Source organism: Petaurus breviceps, unplaced genomic scaffold (genome assembly GCF_028583685.1).
Source record: "Petaurus breviceps papuanus isolate PSGF00001 unplaced genomic scaffold, PetGlider_PUasm1.0 90903, whole genome shotgun sequence".
Lineage (NCBI taxonomy): Eukaryota > Metazoa > Chordata > Mammalia > Diprotodontia > Petauridae > Petaurus > Petaurus breviceps.
Window position 1 is genome coordinate 5,537,532 of NW_027187376.1, and position 26,954 is coordinate 5,564,485.

Genomic DNA, 26,954 nt, shown 5'->3' on the forward strand with positions numbered 1-26,954 from the left:
CCTCAGAATTATCTTTGACCCTTCCCTCTCCCTCACCCCACAGATCCAGGAAATGTCAGCTGCCAAGTCTTTTCAATCCTACCTCCACAACATCTCTCACATCTGCTCTCTCCCTTCTACTCATACTACTTCAGATCTCCATCACCTTGATAGAGCTGGGCCTGGAGTCAGGAAGACCTAAATTCAATTCCAGTCTCAGACACTTATTAGCTGTGTGACCCTGGGCAAGTCACTTAACCTGTTTGTCTCAGTTTCCTCAACTGTAAAATGGAGATCCTAATAATCTATATTACAGGGTTGTGAGAATCAAATGAGATAATACTTGTAAAACAGAACAATGCTTGGCACATAGTAGGCACTTAATGTTTATTTCCTTCCCCTTCTCTCTTGACTGAGCCATTGTAACAACCTTCTAAATGAAATCCTAGATTCCAGGTTCTCCCCTCTCCAATAAATTGCATTCATAACTGTCAGAATAATTCTCTAAATCACATGTTTAACATGCCAGTTTTCTGTTCAGGAACCTATAATAGCTGACTACTACCTTTAGGCTAAAATATAGATTATTCCAGACAGCCCTTAAAATCCTACCCAGTTTGACTCCAGCCTGTCTTTCCAGGATTATTGTGCTTTACTCTCTTTAATGCACTATATCTTTCGACCAAACTGGCATTCTCTCTATTTCCTAAACTCAGAATTCAATTGTTCATCAGCATTCCTTTGCACAGATTATCCCCATATTTGGAATGATCTTCCTCCTCCTCCCCACCATTTCTTAGAAACTTTAGCTTCCTTCAAAGCTCAGCTCACATGTTATCTTCAATCTCCTTTCTTTCTCTGCCTCTTTCTGTCTCTATTTCTCTATTTCTGTCTCTGTCTCTCTGTCTCTGTCTATCTTTCTCTCTCATTATCCTACATATGTACTTTTGTTTGCTTACATATTTAAAACTGTAAACTAGTTGATGTCATAGATAGTAATTCTAAACCAAACCTTTCAACTACTCCAGAAAAATTAAACCATTCCTCCTTTGAGATAACAGAGATTCATTAGTGTCTGTGTGTTATATTTGTAACTAGATAAAGCAAATTAGGCACTCACCTTTTGTAATTAACAGGTTCAAGTACAAAACAAATACATTTGATGATTTATTATCCCAAAGAAAGTTTTTTGCCCAGTTGAAAAGTAATAGTTTTTTGTTTAATTGGAAAAATGTTCATGTCAATTAAAAAAAAATAAAGTTCTTTCACTGCACAAGTATAATTACCCAAAGTTAAATTAATTTCCTGTTGTTTTAAATACTACTGATTTTTAAAGACTCATTTTACAAATAGATCTTATTGGTCTAAGCTAAGTCCATAAACTTTTATTTTTTTGTTACTCACCCATAATTCTTGACATACTAACACTGACTCTCAAAATTGAACTATTTAACATGATTGCACATGTATAACTTGTATCAGATGGCATGCTGTCTTGGGGGCAGAGGGAAGGAAATTTGAAACTCAGAATCTTATAAAAATGAAGGTTGAAAATTATCTTTACATGTAATTGGGAAAAAAATAAAATACTATTAAGTGCAAAAACAATATGAAAAGAATAAACAATACAATTGTCCAGAAAATAAAATTAAACAATTTTAGCATGCTTATTTACCTCATATGCAGACAAAATTTGATTTTACTCTGAAATATCTTAAACATTTTTTTCATAAAAGAAATGAAGCTGATTTGACCTTTAACTAAAAATCTCGACCCAAATCTCTAACCTTTTTGTCATGAAATATGGGTTTTCTTATTTATTTGTGTAAATTTTTATTTAAAAGAATTGGCATAATATTAAAAATACTCTAGGTATTTAAATACATGAAAAGTCAACCTCATTTTTTTGGAGGGGCAAAGGCAGGGCAATTGGTGTCAAGTTACTTGCCCAAGATCATACAGCTGGTAAGCATGTCAAGTGTCTGAGGTCATATTTGAACTCAGGTCCTCATGACTCCAGGACCAGTGCTCTACTTACTGTGCCACCTAGCAGCTCTTCAACCTCATTTAAAAAAAATCTTCCTGTCAAGAATTAATCCATTAGCTTTTTTATATAAGAGAATGGATGCAAATAAGTGGCATACATTATTTTACAATAGCTACTTTGTGAGGGGAAAAAACACTTGTAACAATAAATCCACAGTCAGCAAAAGATGAACACAAAAAAATGCTTAAAGGCAAGGTGTATCAAAATCCTTTGCAGTTGCTAGGTTCTAGGACCTTTAGATCTTAGCCTATCTTTTGTAAATAAACAAAAATTAATAGTATCATCCTCAAAAAGTTGTGTTTTTTATAGGTAGAATGATATGTTTAAAATCATTTTTGCTTAAGGTATTTTAATTTTAATATATGCTTTAAGACCAAAATCCACAAATAAGCCTATTTTTGAACCTAAAATTCTAGGTAACATCAAGTTAAATTCCTTATTTTATAAATGAAGAAACTTGGGCTGCAGGCAGGTAAGTTACTTGATCCCTTAAAATCAATGGTTAATAGCAGAACTAAGACATGTATGCCTCTTTTCTTATTCCAATTCCAGTTTTCATCTACTGAACCATACTGCCTCCCATAATTAAAAAAACAATTATAAAGTCATAGAACAAAACCTGGATTACAAAAAGCATATTCATTGTAAATTGCATACAACTTCATTGTAAATTAAATACAACAATATAACGAATACACAATTTTAAAAGACAATGAAAGAAAAGCTGGCAATCACTAAATTGAGTAACATTAGAATGATAGCCTCATAAATTTACTATAAAAATAAATTAAAAGGAGAGAAAGAGAAGCAAAGAGAAAATGAAAGAAAAGAAAATACAGTATACAACATTACTGCTTAGTTGGGCTATAATAGTTTTGGTACACAAAATTCCTCACCCAATTTATTTGTCACCAAAAACATTTACTGCACACAAAATTAAGCAAAATTAAAATTAGTTACAGTAATATTCCTGTTTATATTTTTATGCAAATATCAAATACAAAGAAACGTTCTAAATGCTACTAACATTTCCTTTACATCTGGATTGCTGACACTTTCTTTGATACCATATAGACTATAGGTATGAAGGTCTTTATGTATAGTAATTTTCAAAATTACTAAGTATGAAACTTAGTTACATTAAAGCCTAAATAGAAATATGGGACAGGCAGCAAGAGCTATATGAATGGTATGACAATATGCAAAGGAACATAAGAAAACATCTTTTAGCATAGAAACAATTTTTGAAACCTGTTCTGTACAGGAGAGCTCCCACCATCAGAAGCTAATTTAATCTCTACTGATTCACTATTTTACTTCCTTGGAGGTCCCTATTGGACAATTCAAGTGTCGGTCATAGATCAAACTAATATAGCATCACAGAAAAGTAGCTGGAAGTGACCATAAAGGTTATGCAGCCCAATATTTTAATTTCACAAATGAGAAAACGGATGCACAGAGAGGTTATATGATTTGTCCAAGGTCACATACACATTAAGGCAAAGCAAAGATTCAAATACAAGTAGCATGACTCAAAACCCTATATTTTTTCCTCAGCCTATAGTCTGTGGAATTGGAAAGGGCGGGGATTCTACGTAGAGGGTTCTCATCTACCTCTCCATATCTTCAAAATCCAAAATTTTCTCTGCACTCACATAGACACCTTTGTTCAAGGCCCCATTTCTTCTTGCCTTGATTATTTCAATAGCTTCCTAATTGGTCTCTGTGCCTCAAATCTCTCACCACTCCCATCCTACAAACCACTCTCTAATTAGTTTTCTTCAAATTACTCTTTCTCCCATATCCAGCAATCTGGCCAAACTGGCTTCCTCTGTTCCTTACATATAACATTTCATCTCTTCTCTCCATGCTTTTGGCACTGGCCATCACCACCCCCATTCCTAGAACGCAGCTGCTCCTTATCTCGACCTTAGATAATCTGTCTCTTCCTCTAAAATAGGTCTGCACACAACATAGGACCCATGAGTCACTTAGATTTGGGGCAACTCACAAAAAATGTAGAGTTTTAGGTCATTGCTGCCATTGAATAGGGACAAAGTGAGTGCAGTCATGCGCCAATGCAGATTAGACCCACTATGTGATGAGCTGCAATGACATGAGGGCTTCTTTCCCCTCTTGTGCTGAGAGGCCACCCTCCAAGTTACATGAGTGTCTGGGGCTCTCTCCCACTCAGTTCAGTATTTCTTTGCATGTAAGCAGGTGCTGTGGAGATTTTTTGGTTCTAACATTAATGTTTTGGGAGTGATTTTGTAAAATGGGTGATAAAAAGGAAAAGAAGATTGAATCAGAACATACAGTGTTTAATCTGGAGGTGACAAATAGATACTTCTTTACTTACACGAGAGACAAAATATGTTTGCCGAGAAGTAATAGACATTCTGAAGGAATGCAATCTTTGTCACCATTTCTAATCAAAACATCGCAACTTAAGCAATTTGGACACCAATGAAAAACAAAATAAAGCATCCAAATTATTGAAAAATCTCAGTGGGGAACAATGGTTTTTCAAGGAAGTAAAATCAGAAAACATGGCAGCTACTAAGGTGAGTTTTCAAATTTCTAAAGAAATCAATTTCAAACATGATTCTGGAGTAGAATAAATTAATTGCTGACAAGAAGTGTAATATGTCCCATTAATTAAATGTAAACAGTAAGAAAACCTGAAAAATGTATTAAAACTTGTACCACTTAGCAAAGTAATTTTTTTTAACATTAAGGTGATTTTATGATAAATAAAAATCTTAAGTAATAAGTGTAATTAATGGATATTAATTAAAGTATGTTTTTATTTGCAAAATAGTTTAATCATTAATTATGCCTTTACTTGGAAAGTGAGCTGCTGAAAATCTATCTGCAGTCTGAAGAAGTTTAGATTATTTTAATTTTGGCCTCTACCTACTGCCAAGTTGTACAGGTCTGCTCTGCTCTAAATTATAGCTCCAACATCTGCACAAAACCTTTTCTGATCTCTTCTGACAGGGCCTTCATTCTCAAACTACCTAGTATTTAACTACTTTGTACATATTGTGTTTATTAACTTGATATTTGTGCTTTATGTATCTTACATGTGCCTCTTATCTCACTCATTAGAATATAAGGACACTGAGAGTGGAGACTTTCATTCATTGTACTTTTGCCCCATTTTCTAGTCTAGTGCTTGGTATATAGCAGTTGATTAAAAAATAATTATTATTTGATTGTTGACTGATAGATTCAGGGTGCTGGAGACTCTTTCAGGAAGGTACTTGGGTAGTCCCTGGGAAACAATTAAATGATCAAAAACATTTATTAAGTACCTTGCAAATATCAAGTACTCTGTCAAATATTGGAGATCACAAACAAAAAAAAATGCCTCTTTTTGAGGAACTCATATTATTATGTCTAGGGAAAAACATGCATTATATATAGCAGATATACATATATAGGTATGTATAAATATAATTTCATTCTGTTTAGACAACATAAACACAGAGTAGTTGGGAGGGGTGGGTATCAGCAGTTTAGAGCAAGAAAGGCTTTGAATAGAAGGAACTGTGTTTCAATTCAGTTTCTAAGGAAGTAAGGGATTCTTTCAACTAGAAGCAGGAGGGAACACATTCTGGACAGAGAGGTCATCCATACATAGGTATTGAGACAGGAGACAGAATGCTACATATAAGAAAAAGGGAAAAGGCCAGTTTGTCTAGAGGGTGAGTATAGGAAGGGGAGTAATATATAACAAGGCTGGAACCTGGGGCCAGTGTATAAATGGCTTTAAAAATCAAATAGATAAACCCAGGAACTATATAAGCATAATTATAAAATATTTTATACAAATAAAGTAAGATATAAACAAATGGAATAATATTAATTGCTCATGGATAGACTGAGCCAATATAATAAATGACAATTCTACCTAAATTAATCCATTTATTCAGTGTTATATCAATCAAACTATCAAACATTATTTTTTAGAACTAAAAAAATAAAAACAAAATTTATCCGGAAGAACAAGAGCTTAAGGAAATCAAGGTAATCAATTACAAAAAAAAAAATACAGAACAAGGTGGCCTAGGCATACCAGATCTCAAACTGTATTATAAAGTGGTAATTACCAAAACAGTCTGGTATTGGCTATTGGCATGAGAAACCTGTAACTTCAAGGCCCTTTGACTGAATCCAAACTTCACAGAACAAATTCCCTTAATAAAAGGATTTGTTCTGTAAAACTTGGGTTCAGTCAAAAGACTGCACCCAAGGACCTAGAAGGCTACATGTAGCCTGAAGGCAGCAAGTTCCCCACCTCTAGAAAGAGAATGGTGGATCAGTGGAATAGATTAGGTATAAATTACATTAAAATAAATAACCATAGTAATCTAGTATATGGCAAGTCCAAAGACCCAAGCTTTTGGAACAAAACCTCATTATTTGATGAAAACTGCATGGAAAACTGGGAAACAATATGGTAGAAAATAGGTCAAAGTCAAAATGGGTACATGATTTATACATAAAGGTTGATGCCTAAACAAATTAAAAGAACATGGAATAGTTTATCTGTCAGATTTATGGATAACGGAAGACTTTAGGACCAAAGAAGAAACAGAGAACATTACAAAATGTTAAATAAATAATTTTGATTATGTAAAATTTAAAATTTTTTTCATAGAAAAAACAATGCAACCAAAATTATAAGGAAAGAAGAAAACTGGGGGGAAATTTTGCATCAAATATCTCTTGTGAAGGCCTTCATTTCTCAAATATATAGAGAACTGAGTCAAATTTATAAAAACACAAGTTATTTCCCAACTGATAAATAGGCAAAGGATATGAACAGGCAGTTTTCAGACAAAGAAATGAAAACTATCTATAGGCATATGAAAAAAAAACAGTCTAAATCACTATTCATTAGAGAAATGTAGATTAAAATAACTCTTAGATACCACCTCACACCTCTCAGATTGGCTAATATGACAAAACAGGAAAATGTTGGATGTTGGAGGGGACATTTGAAAACTGGTACACTAATGCACTAGTGGTGGATTTGTGAACTCATCTAATCATTCTGCAGAGCAATTTGGAACTATACTCAATGGGCTATAACTATCCATACCCTTTGATCCAGAAATACCACTAGTAGGTCTAGATCCAAAAGGAATCCAAAAAAGGGGAGAAAGGGCTTACCTGTACAAAAAAATATTTATAGCAGCTCTTTTTGTGGTGGCTAAGAATTGGAAATCAAAGGGATATCCATCAGTTGGGGAATGGCTAAATAAACTGTGGTATACGATTTTATTGGAATATTTTGTGCTATACAAAATGATGTGCAGAATGATCTCAGAAGAACGTGAAAGTCTTACATGATCTGATACAAAGTGAAGTGAACAGAACGAGGAAAACATCGTATACAATAACAGCAATATTGTTTGATGAAGAACTGTGATGACTTGGTTATTCCTAGCAATATAATTATCTAAGACAATTCCAAACGACTTATGATGAAGCATATTATTTGCCTCCAGAGAAAGAACTTTTACTGTTTGAATACAGACTGAAGCATGCTGTTTTTCATTTTATTTCATTTTTCTTTTATTCAATTCTTCTTATATAAAATGACTAATAATGGAAATATTTTACATAATTGCACACATATAACCTATATCTGATTGCTTACCACCTCAGCAAGGGCAAATGGGAAGGAAGAAAGGAAGGAGGGACAGAGTTTAGAACTCAAAACTTAAAATAAAAATTTTTTTAAATTGAAAAAAAAAAGTTAAATAGAAGAATTTCTATTTGATCTTTGGGGCAAAAAGTATCCACTGGAGTTTAAGGCATCAAGAAGCATGGTGAGATCATCTACTCTGGAGGTTTCTATATGGGCCAAAAAGCATATATGACTGTGTTGACCTACACCAGCAGATATAGCGTCATTCCTTATATTGCACATGCTCATCCCCAGGGTTCAGACTGAATCCTGAGACATAGCAATACATGCCTTTATTAGGAGAGCCCTAAGCATTAGTTATGGAATGCACCCTCTTAAATGATTAGAGATCAATAGTTATAAGTAATTTATATGCCGGTCCTAATCTGTCACATTACATGAGGAAACACAAGATGTTAGCCAGCAGGTTGTTGCATATTTAATATTGTATATGGGTGACCAGGAAAGCCCTGATTAACTGGTTTGGGCCTCTTCCTTCAAATGTGTAAGCCCAGTTCCATAGTCTGGTCACCTAGACTTCATGGGAAGTGGCCCATTCCAGCAGAACACAGGTTCTGTGAATCACCCTATTATTCTATGATGACCTATGACATATCACCATATCACCAGCAGAACACAGGTTCTGTGAATCACCCCATTATTCTATGATGACACATGGCATAAAGAAAATTGTATTGTATATTTAGGAAATATATAATTGGGAAAGGTGAGTAGAATAAGTAATGATAGTGGAGACAGACAAAGGGGTAGGCAGCCTGAGGGTGGCCCTCAACATGCATCATCAGATCATCAACATCATCAACATTATCAGATCACAAAATGTTAAAAAAAAAATAGAGAAGAGAATGAGATGTTGGGTAAATCACATATGGAAGACTAGAGAATATGGACAAGAACTGAAAAGAATGAGGACATGCAGAGCTTATGGTTTGTATAGAGAGCAGGAAAACTCACATCAGTTAAACAGTTGATATACCGAATTTTTAAAATAACAATGTATTACAAATTGACACCTTTCTAATTTCAGGAACACATTTTAATGTGGGCTCTCCCAGAGTCCCTTGTGTTGAATTCTAATTTTAACACCATTGGATATATAGATATAGCACCTAACACAATACTTTTCATGCAACAAATGCTCAATAAACATTTCTTAGTAAATGAATCAATAAATAAATGAAGAAGCAGTTATGCTTATATATGAAATCTTCTCATTTGTCTGATAAAGATATACAGAAATGAGGTTTTCTATAATCTAAGAAACAAGTCCAGGGATTCAGCTAGCACTCACCCCCAATTCTCTTACTTGGTTGTCCATAAATTACGTATACCATTTTTTGGCTAACTGTAATCCTTAGACATCTTCAAAGAGGTCAATAATTAACTTACCATTCTAGCATCCCAAATAGACAAGGATTTGTCTGCAGAGCTGGTGAGAAGGGTATTGGAGAAAGGAAAAAATTCAATGCTGTTGACTGAGTCTGTGTGACCACGTAAGGTATATCTGCATCTTTCACTGCAATGGAGAAAAAAAAAAGATAGTGGGAAAGGTAAGAGCAAAACTGAAATGACAATTGAAATAGTTAACTTTATGATGTTGAAAGGATTTTTTCCCCAAAAAGTGAAAAAGAACTAAAAATACTCCCCCAAAATAATCAAAATTAAATCTTTAAAAAATGACTAATTAATAGCATTACCTTAAAAATAGCTTTTTGCTCCCAAATCACTACTGTTTGTTGGGGTTTTTTTTTTGCTCTTTTTTCATTTTATAATAAATGTTGGGGGGAGACATTGAAGAATTTCAGCAAGTGGCCCATGGTCATTACCTCAGTCAGTCAGAAGGTGAGGGAGGGGAAATTATATTTTTCAATGACTATTCCAGGTCACTTCCCCTAAACCATCCTAATATCTTGCCTAGGAAATCACTGAACATGAAGGTCTGTAGTCACTTTGTGCCTTTTGGAATTTTATTAAAGGGATATTTTTAGCTTAATGCAGTCTGATCGATTCAATAGCAACAGCTGTTACTTCTTTATGCATTTTTATTTTCAAGGCATGCTTTAGAAGAAAAGGTGGTTAGAAGGAAGACAAAGAACCCAAGGGTCACTGCTTCTCTCTTTCACACCTTTCTTCTAATGCCAGATGTGAGGATTCTCTTTTCATCTTCTTCTACGCAGGATGCCCAGGAGTCTTAAATAAAGAACTAACGGCAAGGTGTTGGTGAGGAGGTGCACTAATTGGACAGTCACATGGTAAATGACTTCATGGGGACTCTGGAAAATTCCCTAAGAAAGATGCATAAATGACGGAGAAATGATTGCTGGGGACACTAACTAAAATTTGTGGAAGAGGTAGTATTGCGGCTTGTCCTTGAAATATAAGTAAGCTTTGGGGCAGCCAGGTAGCACAGCGAGTAAGAGCACCGGCTCCAGTGTCAGGATGAACTGGGGATAGAATCCCGGGCTCGACACTTAGCATCCACCCAGAAACACCTGGCGGTGTAACCTTGAGCAAGTTACTTAACCCCAATTGCTTAGGGGCGGCCAGGTGGCTCAGCAAGTAAGAGTACTGGCTCCAGTGTCAGGATGATCTGGGGATCGAATCCGGGCTCAGATACTTAGCACCATACCCAGAAATAACTGGCCGTGTAACCTTGAGCAAGTTACTTAGCCCCGGCTGCTTTAAAAAAAAATGAAAAATAAGGGAGGGGCAGTATGGAAGGGAAGGCAAAGGTCAACACCTTCCTATCTAAACATTAGTCTTTTAGCACTTCTAGGAAGTTAGGATGTGTCAAGGACTATATTTTTATATTACATGTTGAGTACCTACTTTAGGCAAAAGCACTGGGTTAGGGAGTGGAGAGTTTGAGTCATGTTCCATCTTATCTATTTTATTGGGCTAATGCTCATACTGGAACACTACTATCTAAAAGAAATCACTGAAGATGAAGGACAATTACAAAATTTTAAAATGACATTTTCTGTTTAGTCTTACATTTTCAACACTAATAACTTTTGTTAATGTCAATATGTGTTCATGGATTTGAATTTCTACAACTCTGTAGAGATTTTAGTTCTGAAATTTTGTAGCCAATAATTTCTTTACTTTCAATAAAGGCAAAGGTTCTTAATTCAGCTAACAAATAATTATCCTTCATAGCAAGGTTTTAACCATTGAACTATTTCATCAAATCCTTCTTCTCATCAACAGATACTTGTTCTTATATAAAAAGTCAGAGCGAAGTAGATTTTGTGGGGAAGATAATAAGCTCTATTTTAGACACTGAACTTGAAGAGCCATTAAAGAAAAAAAGCAGAGACATTAAGTCAACAGTCGAAAATATTGATGTCGAGATCAAGAGAAACAGGAGCTGGGGCTATAATAATAGCTAGTTTGCAAAATGTTTTACCTAGATTATCTCATTTGTTTCTCTTAACAACCCTCAAGGTACGATTATTATCCCCATTTTCCAGATGAGAAAACTAAGGCTGTGAAAGGTTGACTTGTAAGGATCACATATGTAATAAATATCTATGGTAGAATTAGAACTCAGTGCTTCCTAACTCCAAGGCCTGCACTCTATTCATCCCAATATTTTACTGCCTCAGATAGACAGAGTAGAGACATAAATTTTGCATTGATCTGCATAGAGCTAAGAGCTGAAGCCACAGGATGCAAGAAGAGATTCATGATATCCAAGGAGCAGAAAAGAATTGAGGACAGAAGCTCAAGGCATTGCTTATGTTACAAATGCTGGGTAGGGGCAGGGGGAGGCAAAATGAAACCAAAAACAACCCTACTGAAGAATCATCAGCTCACAGAGTCATAGATATAGACCTGAAGAGGACCACAATCATCATGGAGTTCAACATGTTCATGTTACACATGTAGTAACCGAGGCTCAGAGAGGATCTATGGTTTGACCAGACTCTTAAAGGGAATTAGTAACCGAGATAGGACTTGAATCCAGGTTTAAAAACTTAACAGCAAAACAAATTAATGTCTATACACAGCACAAATAGTCAAGCAATATGTGTCTCAAGAAGAGACTGTTCTTACTATTGATATATTTGAAAAATATTCTTTATATATTTTTCTATCTATAACGTATCAAGGATTCGTTAGTTTTCATTAAAACTCAAGCAATTTTGAGTGATGTTAATTTGTGGTGGGAAGTTAAAAATATCTTACTGAGCAATTATAATTTATGTAGTTTCCAAAAGGCGAGGGAAAGGATGTGTCTTCATTTAGCTTAAGGGAAGAGAACACTCCACAGAAAGGGAAAAAAAGTACATTTGTCATGAATCACTGGCTTAAGGTATGAGGGGCATCCCAGGCAGACAGACTGCAAGAACAGACTTGTGAGAGATTAATTAGCTGCCAGAGCAGGAAGGCCCATTCAGAATTCCTTCACAAGGTGAAAATGGACTAAAGTGATGGACCATGACAGCACTGGAAGGGAAAGGAATGATTTGCACATTTCTATCAAAAACATAAACACTGAAGCCGGATGCAATTTTCCCTGTTTTCCCTTTCTGTGGTCATCCTATTGTGCAGCGATCAGCTGGCTCATGAGCCATTTCCCCTTCTCAACTTTCCTCCTGTATTATCCTCCATCTCACCTTCTTTCCTCCCTCTCTTTCTCCACCCCTAGATTTAATTTATCACTCTGGTAGCTGAGTGATTGCTATTTCTTTGAACTTCCAACTGCCCATAAAACAATGTCGTCTGCTTTCCTAGCTGAGATACGCTTTCATTTAAAGTCTATTTCTTGTACATTAGCTTGATGTGGGAGGAGAGAATTTTATCTAAATGCCCTACCTTTATGAATAATTAGCTAGGAGTATGAGGTAAAAGTTTTTTCATTTAATTTTAATAAGAGGGCAAGTGTTTAGGTACCAAATTGTATTTTTAGCATCCTGGGCTTGTACCAATATTCATTTGCATCAAAGTGATGACTTAAATAAAATTAAGATTACTGGGGTCTTACATGATCTTAGACCTTTTACATTTAGGTTGCAGAGTAGCAAGGGAGGATAGTGAATGTCAAGAGAAATCATGGAGGACTAATGTTGACTTGAAGGGGAAGAATATTCTATTGCTTCTTAAAAAGCCTTCATTCCTTGATGCAAGTAATATGGACGTAACCAAAGTAAGCCAGAAATGCTAATGACATACTGTTGTGCATTATTTTAATTAGGACTCTAAACTAAAAGTTTCTATTAAGAACTTAAATCTGAAAATCAGACTTAAGAGTCAGTCAAATTTTTCAAATCCATTCATTATACTTTATAATAGTTTATATTAGTGAGATATTAGTGATATTATTGAGATCACAAACACGCAGACAGTAGCACCTACCTCACAGGGTTATTATGAGAATCAAATAAGAGTCTACACATAAAACACTTAAGCATTTAAGTGCCTTAAGGTATTATGTCAATGGTATCTATTATTATTTTTATTGGTGCCAGAAATGTTTCCTCTGGATGACTGAGGTATGGCTATAACCAATATTCAGACTTATCATGTTCAATCTTGTTCAAAAAACCAGAGAAGTATATATTTCAGAACTATTTCCATGCAAAAATATTAAATATTTTAAAGATTTCGGTGCTTAAAGAGTTATCTGGAAAACAAACTAAGGTGTTAATAATTCAAATAACTCCTTCCTTATTCTTCTGAGTTCTAATACAGCAATTACAGCTGTCTATTAGCCACGTCTGGCATGACATCCTATTGGCATTTCTAGGTCAGCAGGTTTAAAATGGAGTTTATTCTCTTTCCCTCAAAGCACATACTTCTTCTTCCAGATTTCCTTAGGTCGACCATGCTTCTAGGCATAAGAGCTTGCATTGTTACAGTCATCCAGACAGGCTCATTCTCCTTTCACTTGTTCTATCACTTACCAAATCTTGTCACTTCTACCTCTACATTATATCTCCATTCTCAAGGCCACCCCTGTAGTTTAGGCCCTCATCACCCATTTATTCCCTCAATGAGCGGTCTCAATTTCAGAAAGAAACTGAATTCACTACATGAGGACCCCTGCTGCCACATATTAACTTATCTATGTTCTATTGTATTTTTTAAAATTTGTTATACATTTCCAGATTCCATGTACTTGGGAGCATTGACAGCCCTTCCAGACTTGAGGCCACATGTAGCCTTCTAAATCCTTAAGTGCCACCATTTGACTACACAACATTTGGTCTATAAAATTTGGATTCAGACAAGAGGCTGCACTTAAGGATCTAGAAGTCCATGTGGGGCCTCAAGGCTGCAGGCTCCCCACCCCTGCACTAGACCATTACAATAACCTCCTGGCTGCTCTCCTTGAATGAGGCTTTCCTCTCTCTAATTCATCCCCACAGAGCTGCTGCTGGGATATTCCCATAATTTGGGATTGATGGCTCCCTCTCTTACTCAGTACCCTGCAGTGGTCCCTTCTTATCTCTTGAATCAAATACCGATTCTTTTGTTTTATCTTTGAAGTCCCTAATAACACGACTCTGACCTAACTCTCCAGGATTACAATACACAACAACCTCTTCTGTATTCTAAGGTATGGCCAGACTAGCTTTCTCACTGTCAGTTGGGAGCAATATCCCATCTTAGTCACCATGCCTTCGTACAGGATAACTTTCATGTTCGGAATAATAGTGAAATTATGTAGCATTTACATGGTGCACGCAGGTTTGAAAAGTGGTTTATATATGTTAACTCATTTGAACCTAACGACAACCTTGTGAGGTAGGTGCTATTATTGTTTTCATTGTAAAAAAGACTTTGAGTGTGAGAGATACAAAGGGACTTGTCAAGGGTCACATAACTTGTAAGTGTCTTTGACAAGATTTGAACTCAAATCTTCATGCCTCCACATCCAATTATCTATGCAGTGCACTACATAGATGCCTACTGTGCTCCCCACCCCCACCCCAGGTGTAACTGCTCATCTCTGCCTCTTAGAATCTCAACTTTCCAGGTGGCTAGGTGGTCCAGTGAATAGAGCATCCAGCATCAGTCCTGGAATCAGGAGGATCTGAATTCAAATCCGACCTGAGACACTTAACACTTATTAGCCGTGTGACCTTGGGCAAGTCACTTAACCCCAATAGCCCTGCCTTCCCCCCTACAAAAAAAAGAATCCTAACTTTTCTTCAGAGCTCAGTTCAAGTACCACCTTTTATGCAAGGTCTTTTCTGATTCACCTAGAAGCCCATGTCCTCTTCCTCCTCCCCACATTACCTGGCATTTATTTTGGAGCAGAGTCTGTTTCATTTTTGTCTGTGTATGCAACAGTAGTACAGAGTCCAAGACATAGTAGCTGCTTAATCAATGTTTGATAATTGATTAATTTACTGATTCCCAAACTATGCTGGAGAAATCAGGTTATCATGTTAGAGAAGTTTTTAAACTTAGATCAGAAATTTAATTTGTATTGAGTTCTACTGAAAATGTGAAAAAAAAATTTCCTTGATTCATTATGGGTTATATTATAAATAACACACCAACCAACAGGGGAATTTTGAACAAAACACAGAGCAACACTGGTTTCAAAAAATATTTTATTCTTCATTGTTTATACTACACATTGAACCCAGTTTTAAAATAACAGCCCATCTGTTTCTAATGCTCTCTTTTTCTATTTGCAATCATTCCTGCTTTCTACTGTGGTTTCTAATAGAGTGAGAATCCTCAGAAGTTCTTCTGTTTACTTTTGCTCTCCATAATTCTCATTTAATGATTAAAACGGCAATCTTCATTTGTCTATAAATACTTTCTGCTTACTTCAAAGGCACATGTTGGCTGCTGCTTACCATCAACCTTCAAGGTAATCTGCTATCTACTTCATAGCTTAATCAGGCAAAAAATATGAATAGTTCTATTTATTTTTCCTGTCTTTTGCTGCAGTGGGGCATGAGGGAAGAAACAGAATGAAATGCTGGAGTACTGGACTGGAGAGTTTCTGAAAGTCAATAAGTAAAATGGTTACTTATTTTTAAGAACCTGTGTCTTATGTTGTGGAACCATGAAAGTCATTTCTTCAGAAGACTGAAACACAGGCTGACAGAATAAAGCTTTCTTGGATGTTTTTATTTGTTTCTGGACTTTGGGGAATTTGTTTCTTGCAAGCAGGATATTAATTTTATATAGATATAAATATATAACATGATGCATATATGTATATATTGAATGTATAAATTGTATAATTTGTATGTGTAATTTGATGTATAAATTGAAATGTTCTATCTTTTACTGAAGGCCATTTCCCTTCCCCTCCTTTTAAACAAAGAAAAGTTAGACACCTCAAAAAAAATAAAAAGATGTTATGTTTTAAAACTTGTACGGTCAAATAATAACAATATCCTAGTTTGGTTTTAAAATAAGATACAGTTAATTTGATAAATCTTCAATAATGAGGAAAAATGACATCAAAGATAATTGATATCCAAGGATTTTCCTCAAACCTGCCTTGTGCAATAATTTCCACCTGCTCACCACCAAATCTTTAACTAGAAATTAACAAGCAATAACATTGACAAATTGGAACTGTGTAACTCTTTTCACTTCCCTGTCAGTCTCTGTCCCTGTGGATGTGATAATGGGCATTTAAATGGTCAGAAGACAGGTAACAAGAGAGAGAAGAATGAACAGAAGAGGATAATCCACAACAGCAGCTAATTAGGACAGAGCAGGTGTGGCAGATATCCTGGGAAACAGTCCAGAAGGATCATAGGATTTAGAGCTAGAGAGAACCTTAGAGACGGACCGTCAATTCATTTTATAGTAAGAAAGTTGTGCTCTAGGGAGACTCAGTGATCTGGTCAAGAGGAGTAAGCTAAGGGGGCTGGAGGGAAGGAGCAGTGTCAAAGCCATGAAATGACTAGTGTGATCACATATCGGTGCTATGATTTCAGACTGGGCAGAAATGACTTTTACTTAAGTTGTTTCTCTGTCTGTTCTCCCTCAGCTCAGTATGTATGACTGAATTAGTCTAAAGAGGTAGCTTGATCCATGCCAAAGTTTCTTAACCTAGGGTACTTGAACTTTTTAAAACTATTTTTATAACTGTACTGCAACATAATATATTTCATGTGCAATCCAATGTGCTTTATTTTATGCATTTAAATACTATTATAAGAAATTATTATATTATTATTATAAGATAAGATCTCTAGTCTTCAGCAGACTGCCAAAGGGGTCCAAAATTAAAAGAAAGTTAAGAATCCCTGCCCTGTGCCATCCAAGAAGGATTTGGCAATGTGTGGAGACATCACTCTAACCTTACTCTCCTTCCTATTCCCCTGCACCTATCTGATACTATAAAAATTAGGTCTTTGAATTATCAGTGGCTTTGAAATATTTATGCAAAGCTATTCTCCATTATTACAGAGAAAGGAGAAGAATATACCATAGACCCACATGGCCCAAGCTGATCCTCTAATTCTTTAAGCCTTTAGGGAAATACAAAATCCATAAATGTTTTAAATTGTTCTTTCTCGTGTAGTGTTAGCTCTAAATTCATCAACAGAATTCTGAAGCTAAATAATTCATGATCTCACATTGTTCTCTTGTCTCTGTTGGCTCCAACAGGGCTGCTTCATTCCCTCAATGTATGCCCTACTGCTAACTTCTAGCTATGATCAGCACTTTGCCAGACTTAGTGGTTCACTGGTTTGAGATGAGAATAGGCCATATGGCATACAATGGGCATCAATTTGAAAATGAGTATGTGGGTAAAAGAGGACATCCAAACCTGACCTGGGATTTTCAGTTCTTCTACACCAGATCTAAGTCACTGTGCTCTGTTCCATCTTATTTCTTTGGTTGTTGATGTGTACACAGCAGACTTTGATAAAATGAGTAGGGAGGTAAGGTGTGTTTTTGGTGACCAACCTACTGTCCATCTCTTTCCATTGTATGCTTCTGCAACTCCATCTCTTTTTTATAAAGCAATCGGGGTTAAGTAACTTGCTCAAGGTCACACGGCCAGTTATTTCTGGGTGTGGTGCTGAGTATCTGAGCCCGGATTTGATCCAGGTCATCCCGACACTGGAGCCGGTGCTCTTACTCGCTGAGCCACCTGGCTGCCCTGCATCCCTTTTTTTTTTTTTAAGAATAAACTTTTAGCAAATGGAAAGCAGGCTCAGGCTGCCTAACCTTCTTGCCCCATGCTCACATCTTTATCTTTTTTTTCCTTCTCTCTCCTATTTTACTCATTTTCATCTAACCCTACCTCCTTCTCTTCTCTTCTCTCTTTAAAATAAAATCCTGAGATAGAGGACAGGGAGAGAAAATCAAAGGGCTCTGTCAAAGTAAAATTAATCCTCTGTCAAAGCACGTTCTTTTAACAATGCTTCCTCTGGATATGAAAGGAAAATCACAAGAAACTCAAACCCTTACACATTTTTAAACTGTAGTTTGAATGCAATTTTCCTTTCTTCCTGAAGCCTTTCTTATTCTTTTCCATCATGCATATACAACTGTTCAGAATTCAAAATTTAGGAAAACATGGGGAAAATCACAAAGCTTTGAGGAGACGACCATTGGAATATTTGTTCTCCTATGTGTTTTTCTTCTCTTCCATAGATTACAGGAACTGGAAGGGGTGCCCAGGTTCATGTACAATATGGTTCCTATCATACCAAATCCTTGCTTGTTTCGTTTTTAAAAGTCATTTAAAAATGAATTTCAATTTAATTCAGTTATGGAATCCACTAATAAATGCTTATCATGTGCAAAGAACTATTAGGGCTAGGTTGACTAGAAATATCTTCCATCGCATGTTTGTGGAACAATGTTTTTTCCCAAAATTTTTCTCCAAAGGCAAACAGTATTATGAAGTGTTGTAGGATGTGTGTGTGTGTGTGTGTGTGTGTGTGTGTGTGAGAGAGAGAGAGAGAGAGAGAGAGAGACAGAGAGACAGAGAGACAGAGAGAGAGAAGGTTATAGCTGACAAGTAGTAGAATATGGTTAAGGAGGCATGTCCTAGAGAACGGGGGGGGAGCAGGACAACCTTGTCTCAATATGGCATACTACACTTTTTAATTAAGTTTTATTATTTATTAACAGAATTTCATTTTCTCTCCCTCTTACCTCTTCCTCCCACTTAAAAAAGAAAAACAAAACCCTTGTAACATATACAGAGTCAAGCAAAAATAAATCCTAGGTTGCCCATGTGTTTATTTAAAAAAAGAAAAATGTGCTCATTTTGGCACAATAATATTCCACTATATTTATATAACATGATTTGTTCAGTCAGTCATTACTCAATTGATAGACACTGTCTTAGTTTCCACTTCTTTGCCTCTATAGAAAGAACTTATGTGTGTGTGTACACACAGACACACATTAACATGTATATATTTACTGGATGAGTTCCTACTTATATTGTAACTGCAAGCTTCTTGAAGTGAGTATTAATTACAATGCTGGATTACAGAGGGTTCACCAAAAGCCAGAGAGAAATAAGTTCTTTTTTTCAGGATAAAATGAAGTTGAGCATCAAAGACTACTAGCCTTTCGAAAAGATAGCTTATCTAGATATTTCAGGTTATTTTCAGCAAAACATCTCATTAAGTCCTTCCTTGTGTACAAAATGGAAAGGTATGGGCTACATGATAGTCTATAGTTAGTTGAATTTGAAATTATTTGAAGGATGTGATCCCAAGAATAATCATTATTATTCCTATGTTATTGAAGGAAAGCAGTCTGTATCACAGTGTCCTGGAGCTCCAGCTACCTTTGACTCTGTGATATCTAATATTATTAAAGGGTTTATATATCAAATTTGCAGATGGCATGAACCTGGAAGCGATGGCTAATTAGATGCATAGCAGCATGAGACTCCTAAAGAGGAGGAAAGAATGAAGAAAGAAGAGAAGAAAAAAGGAAGGACAGGAGGAAGGGAAGAAATACACATTTAGTTAGAACCTGCTATGTGCCAAGCCCTGTACTAAATGCTTTACAAATATTATGCCAATACAAAAACTCTGTGAGGTTGGTACAATTATTATCGCAATTTGACATTTGAGGAAACCGAGGCAGATAGCTATTCAGTTACGTGTCACAGCTAGAAAGTGTCTAAGGCAAAATCTGAACTTGAGTTATCCTGACTACAGGCCCAGAGCTCTAGCCAATGTGCTACCTAGCTGCTTCTCACATGTTGAGGTCAAAAACATCTCAACAAGATGGAATTTAGTACAGAATAATAATAAAATGTAATTTAATAGAGATAAATATGAAGTTTTACACAGTTTAAAAATTAGATTCACAAATATGAGAGAGTCATGAATCTATTAACCATATTCTACCTGTTATGGTATCCATTTTCCATCAACAACACTACTTGACTTCAGCTCTACCAAGAACCATGCCCTCTTCTAGGAAAAGTAGATTGACTCAGATTTCAATACTCAGAACCTTATTGAATCACCCTCAGTTGCTTCTTCTTTCCTTTTGGAGAGCTGGAGGGCAGAGCATCAAACTCCTCTCAAAGCCTTCCTTCACTGAAGGATCACAAAACCTATTAGCTCCATTTTTCCATCACTAGCTCTGTTTGGCTTTGGGTCATGGAATAGATTGCAAACTCCCTGAGGGAAGGTACTGTTTCTCTTTTTCTTATTGTTTCCCCAGTGTTTAGCATAATGCTATATACATATAAGAATAAACATTAACAAATGTTTATTGAATTGAATTGAAATGGCTAAATAGCAATTCATCTGAAAAAAGTCTTGGGACCCTGGTGCTGCAGAAACCCACTATGAATCAACATGTGACTTCAGTGGCTCCCTTTAGCCTATAGGATCCTACATAATTTCCTCTGTTTGTCTTTTAAAGCCCTTCACAACCTGGACACAACCAACCTTTCCTGTCTTGTGATCCATTACTCCCTGTTTTACACTCTGCCCAATGACTTGTGGACATTCTTCATTCATGATAGTCCATATCTTATTTCTTTGCCTCTGTATTGGCTCACTCCTATGCCTATATGTGTTCTCTTCTTACTTCCACTCCCCACAACCTCTTCTTTCCTTCAAAACTTTATTATTTAAGGATAGCATGGAAATAAGCATCCTGCTGGAATGTTTTGGCTTTCTTGAGCCATCTAAGTTCCTTCTTCCCTCCTCCCATATGATGACCTAGATAATCTGTGAGAGGAAACCCAACCCCCATAGAAAACAATCCCTAGTATCCCACCAGCCCAACAAATCTCAAAGCTCACCTGCTGTATTTAATTGTCTGCTATATAGTCATATAATATATATATATATATGTATAATAGTCTGCTATATAAACCAAAGGAGTTTCTTGCATAGGGTAGGTGCATAATAAATGCTTGCTTCATTGATGATACTAATTGATGATGCTGTGATTTTAAACTTCAGTAAGAGCAGTGAACAGTCTAGAATATAGGAGGTGAGAGGCCGGTTGTATTCTGCCCTAGCTGGAGCACATAAGGAGCGTGTTATATTCAGGAGGGTAAAAGACCTTGAGTACATGTCATATGAGGATCTGACTGAAGAAAGTGTGTGAGATGAGAGTTTGGAGTCTGAGTCTGAGATCAGAAAGGGTCTTTATTCTTTCTCATGAGAAAGGGCACTGCCCCTGTCACTCAAATGGCATCTGCCAGGAAGCGCAACATGTGGAAGCTCATGGGCTTCTCTTGTCCTGATCCTAACTCCACCTCTAACACCTGTCCTACCTCACTACTGGCTGGTGAGGCAAGCTCAAAATCTTTCTAATTGGTACAAAGCAGTTTCAGTCCTTCAGTAGGTATTTCCTTTCACCAAATTTGGAAGTGCCTAAGCAGAAGTGGACTAGTACGGTTTTCTTTCAAATGACCTCATTTCCAGGAAATCATGAATTACTCTTGAGACTGAATTGGTTTACAAAGCATGGAGAAGAGATAGGAATGTAACCGGGAGTCAAAAGAAATGAGGAAACTTCACTGTGAGTCATCTCTCACAGAACTATGGAGGCTTAATCTGAGGAAGAGATTAGCATGTGTACAGTAGTGGGATTGGGAGTGGAAAACAGCAGTGTTCAAATAGTCAAGGGAGAATCCTTTTTCGGTCTCACATTTCAAATATTTGCAGACTGCTGCATATGGGAAAGGGATTAGAGTTACCTGCTTGGTCTCACAGAGAAGGATGGGGAAAAGTGGGTATAAGTGGTAAAGAGACAGATTTAGGCTGAATTTATAGGAAAATATCCTAATGATTAGTTATTGAAAAATGTCATGGGCTTTTTGGGGAGACAGTAGAATCTCCCTATCTAGCGGTCTTCAAAGCCTGTTCAGACATTGTTTTCAGAGAATATCCTAGATGTGATTCTTGTTCAGTCACAGCTTGCTCTATATGTCTACTGGAAACCTTGTGAGGATTTTGACCTACCCCAGAAATTAATTTTTGCTGACTTTGTATAGAATTTCTCTTGACTTTGATGAGGGTACCCTGTGCCTCCTTTAGAACATGATGGTCTTTGAGGGAATGGTTGTTTCATTTGTGCTTTTGTATTCCCAAGAATTAAATCTCAGGCACTTAGTAAAGCACTTAATAAATGTATATTGGATGAATTAACGAATGGTAATAAGTCATTGACTTTTACATGTATTACATCTGCAACTCAGGAAAAAAGAGTTTTCTGATCACCAAATGAGTGTTGCCTTACTCAAAGTGTGAACTCAGAAAGACCTTAGCTTAAAAAGGCCAACGTCTCCCACTGCATCCTGGGTCATCTCCAGTTGTCTTGATCTATATCTGGACATTGGACCCAGATGGCTCTGGAGGAGAAAGTGAGGCTGGTGACTTTGCACAGGCCTCCCTCATTTAAATCCAATTCAATTGCAACCCATATCATCATCTTCCTGATGTCACAGTCCTCTTCCAAGAATGAAGGACAAACCACACAACTCACAGAATAGTTGGATCATCATGTGGGGATAGGGGACAGAGGAAGGAAACTGATATGGCTTGAGAAAGACAAACCATTGCACCAGGATCTTTATTTCAATGCTATATATAAATAGTTAACAAGAAATCTAACAAAGTTTTCAAAAAGATTTAATAGCAGAGAAACATTATGGAACTTCAGATTATTAAAATAATAGGTTACTGTTTTCCTTATTGTACTACATTTATTAAACTAAATATACCTTTTTGTGCAATAACTTTAGCTTTATCGTTCTTTGTTCATGCATTTCTTAATCTACTAAAATAGGTCATCCAGAATGTTTCTCACCACCATTAATATGAATTACAGGAAGGTTTACAAGACTTTATTACCAGCACTATGCTAATCAGGCCTCCTCCCTATAACAATTGCATAAACACTGAAGTAGTGAACACTCTCAAAGTATAACATATATATATATATATTTTTTTTTTAAACTGTGTTCTAAAATCACATCACAAAAAAACTAAAAAATCAAGACTTCATTTTATACTCACAATATTATATTACATGAATTCTTCCATCAACTATAATTTTGTATTAAGGGTTGATTGTTGAGAAATTGAAGGTATTATCACCATGGAAATTCTGCAACATCCCACAGTTTACTAAATAGCACAAAGCTTTGGCTCTCCACTTTGGTGGGCAGATAGGAGCATACTATTTCAAAGGAAAATGAAGCAAATAGGATCACTTCTTGACGCCTACCCACCATGTAATTTTATCTCCAATATGTGATATGTTCAATTCAGGTACAGAGTTTTATAGGCAGTATTCATGAACAAATACAGCAAGCTAGCTGACTTAAGACATTAAATGCCAGTTTGTTTTATACTTTTATAAATATAGCCTGTCACATATTTGTATTTTATGATTTCTCATTTTATTCCTTCATAGATTCATACATGGCATTCCCAATTACTCATGCTAGAATTTAAAAAGTGTCAGCATATCAATAAAAAGTACATGCTGTCATTTATGATTATAATTTTTGTCATCCATTATTTTTCTTAAATGAAATCTATCTATACATAAGGAAAATGATTCTATATTATGAATTTTTCCATTAAAATGAATGTAAATATTTGTAATATATTTATTTCTCAAAACTGAAAGTTTAAATTCTCTGAAAATAGCTTCTGTTTTCATAAAATTATCACAAATATCAATGGGAACTGAATTTGAGTATAGACTATGGGACCTCATTAAGTAATACAGTCTCATTGTTTAGTCTACTGATACCATGACCATGGTCATCTGTGGAACTGCTAAAAGATCATGTTTTGTGAGTGAAAAACAACTTCCTCACAGTTGTTCTGTTACTTGGGTAATAACAGCAACTGTTTTCTGCAGTGTATCAACTTTTGGAGACACCCTTTTCATCACTTGATGAGTATGATCTTCCATTTAAACAAAACATGGAAGCCACCCCAATCTGCCTTTTTCAAATCAATTATCTAATCTGGTGGTATCAAACTCAATAGAAGCAGTACCACTAAACCATACATAAGGATATCTACAGTTCCATATTAGAAAACCACATATTAACATTATCTATGTTTTATTTTATTTTTGTTTATTTTTTAAAATATTCCTCAATTTACAATTTATTCTTGTTTAGCAGCAGTGGGTATGTGGGTCCAGTATTTGGCACCTCTGTTCTACTTATCACTGGCATATCCAAGTTTACTACTGTAATTTTAGCATAAAATTAGTTTTAAAGTTGTCCTTCTTTTCAGCTTGTGTGTGTGGTCAACCTTCTTTGGTTGGACACATAATTGTTTTGTCATTCAGGTGCTATTCATTTTCATCAGATGATGAAAATAGCATGCACAGAAGAAAGATGATCAAGATGACTTCTCTGCCTATTGGGAATCTATACTCTCAGATCTAGTTATGCTAGGCATTTCCATGTCTTCTGAGTATAGGACCATCTATCCATAACAACTGCATGAATACACATACATATGTATCTAAAACTTAATTATCGTCAGCAAATCTTGCTTTCAAGTTTATTGATAATTAGCACTTAATATTCTGCTTAATCACTTTTTCCTGCCCTTTTCCTTGCCCATTCTATTCCCTGACTTCCCCTCTTTCTTGTCCCTACCTCCTCCAACAAAACATACATATACTTGTTAAAATCCTGCCCTTATTTTAAGGTATACATCAAATCTTTATGAGGATTTTCATGATCTGTTCACTCCATACACATAATGTCTCCTTCCTATGAATTCTTATTTCTGGTGCCCTTAAGGCATTTAATATATTTTGTCTTTTATTACATTAATTGTGTGTTTATATAATTTATACTACTAAACTGGAACCTTCTTGAGGGCACAAGCTGTGTATTATTAAATTTCTCATCCTCTTTCAAGTATCTAGCACATTCTCTTGCACATAGTAGGTATTCAACAAATATTTGGTGAATAAAGAAATGAATTATTTGCTTGATCAATGTCATCTATTGCTAGCACTACTCTGTTAAATTACTTGATTGTTGATATTTTCCATTCTATTGACTTTTAATTTGCACAGAACTTTGAAACCCACATCTTTTGCCACCATCCATGCCACACTGAAGATTCATCACATTGAAAGTCTTAAAAAAGAGAAAAAAGGTGTGGGTATTTTAATTAATTGTTTTAGGAGAAAAGGTTATTATCACAACAGAGAAGTTGTAGAGATACTAATTATGTGGTGAAATTGTAACAATTCCCATTCCTTCCAAAACATGTTTTCATGAGATATTTTCCATTATTTTATTTCTGATTCAACAAACCTTAAGCACTGACTACTCAATTCAATTTAGCACTTATTTAATATCTGCTCTATACAAGTAAAGAGGCAGTGTGGAATAGTGGATAGAGAGCTGGTCTTGAAGCCAGGGAGACTAGGGCTATAGTCCTGACTCTGAAATAGATTGCTGATATAACCACTGGCAAGTCACTTAGCACCTCAGCGCTCTAAGCAATTCTCCAAGAGGATAAATGACACGTAATTAGAACAGTGAACAATGAGAGCCTAGTCCTGGAACCATGGTTAGACATTCTCTGACTGTTGCCAATCCAACATGTAGGAGTACAGAGGATGGTTTTGGACAGAATTCCTCAGGATTTTCACCTAACGATAAATAAGACAAGATACTATACGGTGATTAGGCAATAGGATATTGAGCTCACAATAGGAGGGGACAAGACAGATCTGATGATTGACTAAAGGAATAATGGCACAGTATTAGTTATACCTTTCCCCATCTTGGTCCAGTATTCGTGTTAAAATCTAAGTAAGGGCTGGAGTTCTAAATGTGCTTAAGTCTGTCCAGCTGACAGAATATATAGGGAGTGGGGGTAGATCGCCAGCTAAGTCATTAAAACCATCCTAGATGAATATATAATTGATGAATATATAATATATAATTATATATAACATATAGAATATAGGATAATAATATAGAATATGTAACAATATAAAATTGTTTGGTTCTTTCCTTAAATGCTGACACAAAGTGGAAGGAATGATAAAGAGAAACTTTTTATACTATTATTTTAATAGTATTTTTCCCAGTTACATGTCAAGACAATTTTTAGCATTCATTTTTACAAGATTTTGAATTCCAAATTTTTCTCCTTCTCTCCCTCCCCTCTTCCAAAAATGGTAGGCAATTTGATATGTTGTTCATGTGCTGTCATGTAAAACATACTTCCATATCAGCCATAACTGTGAAAGAAGAAACAGAACAAAAGGAAAAAAAAACACGAAAAAGAATAAATTGAGTGAAAAAAATATGCTTCAATCTGCATTCAGAGTCCATCCATTCATTTTATTTGGATGTGGAAAGAGTTTTCCTTCTTGAGTCCTTTGTAATTGTGTTCATTGTGATCAATGTGATCATTGTATTGCTGAGAAGAGCTGAGTAATTCATAATTGATTATCACACAATGTTGTTGATACTGTGTCCAATGTTTTTTCTGGTTCTGTTTACTTCACTTTTGCATCAATTTGTACAACTCTTTCCAGGGTTTTCTGAAATCCACCTGCTCATTATTTTTTTACAGCACAATAACATTCCATTACATTCATATACCACAACTCATTCAGTCATTCCCCAATTGATGGACATCCTCTCAGTGTCCAATATTTTACCACCACAAAAAGGACTGTTATAAATATTTTTGTACAAGTATGTCCTTTTCCTTTTTTATGATATCTTTGGGATACAGAACTAGTGGTGGTGTGTAGCTAGAT

At 35.7% G+C, this 26,954-nt stretch overlaps 1 protein-coding gene across 1 annotated transcript in view; it reads right to left on the reverse strand.

Annotated features, from left to right (window-relative positions):
- SPAG16 (sperm associated antigen 16) overlaps positions 1-26,954 on the reverse strand; it is a 660,467-nt gene that overhangs the window by 473,211 nt on the left and 160,302 nt on the right. Inside the window, exon 4 of the mRNA XM_069075095.1 lies at positions 9,138-9,264. Within this exon, the coding sequence (XP_068931196.1) occupies positions 9,138-9,264 (127 nt within the window). The remainder of the gene's footprint in view (positions 1-9,137; positions 9,265-26,954) is intronic.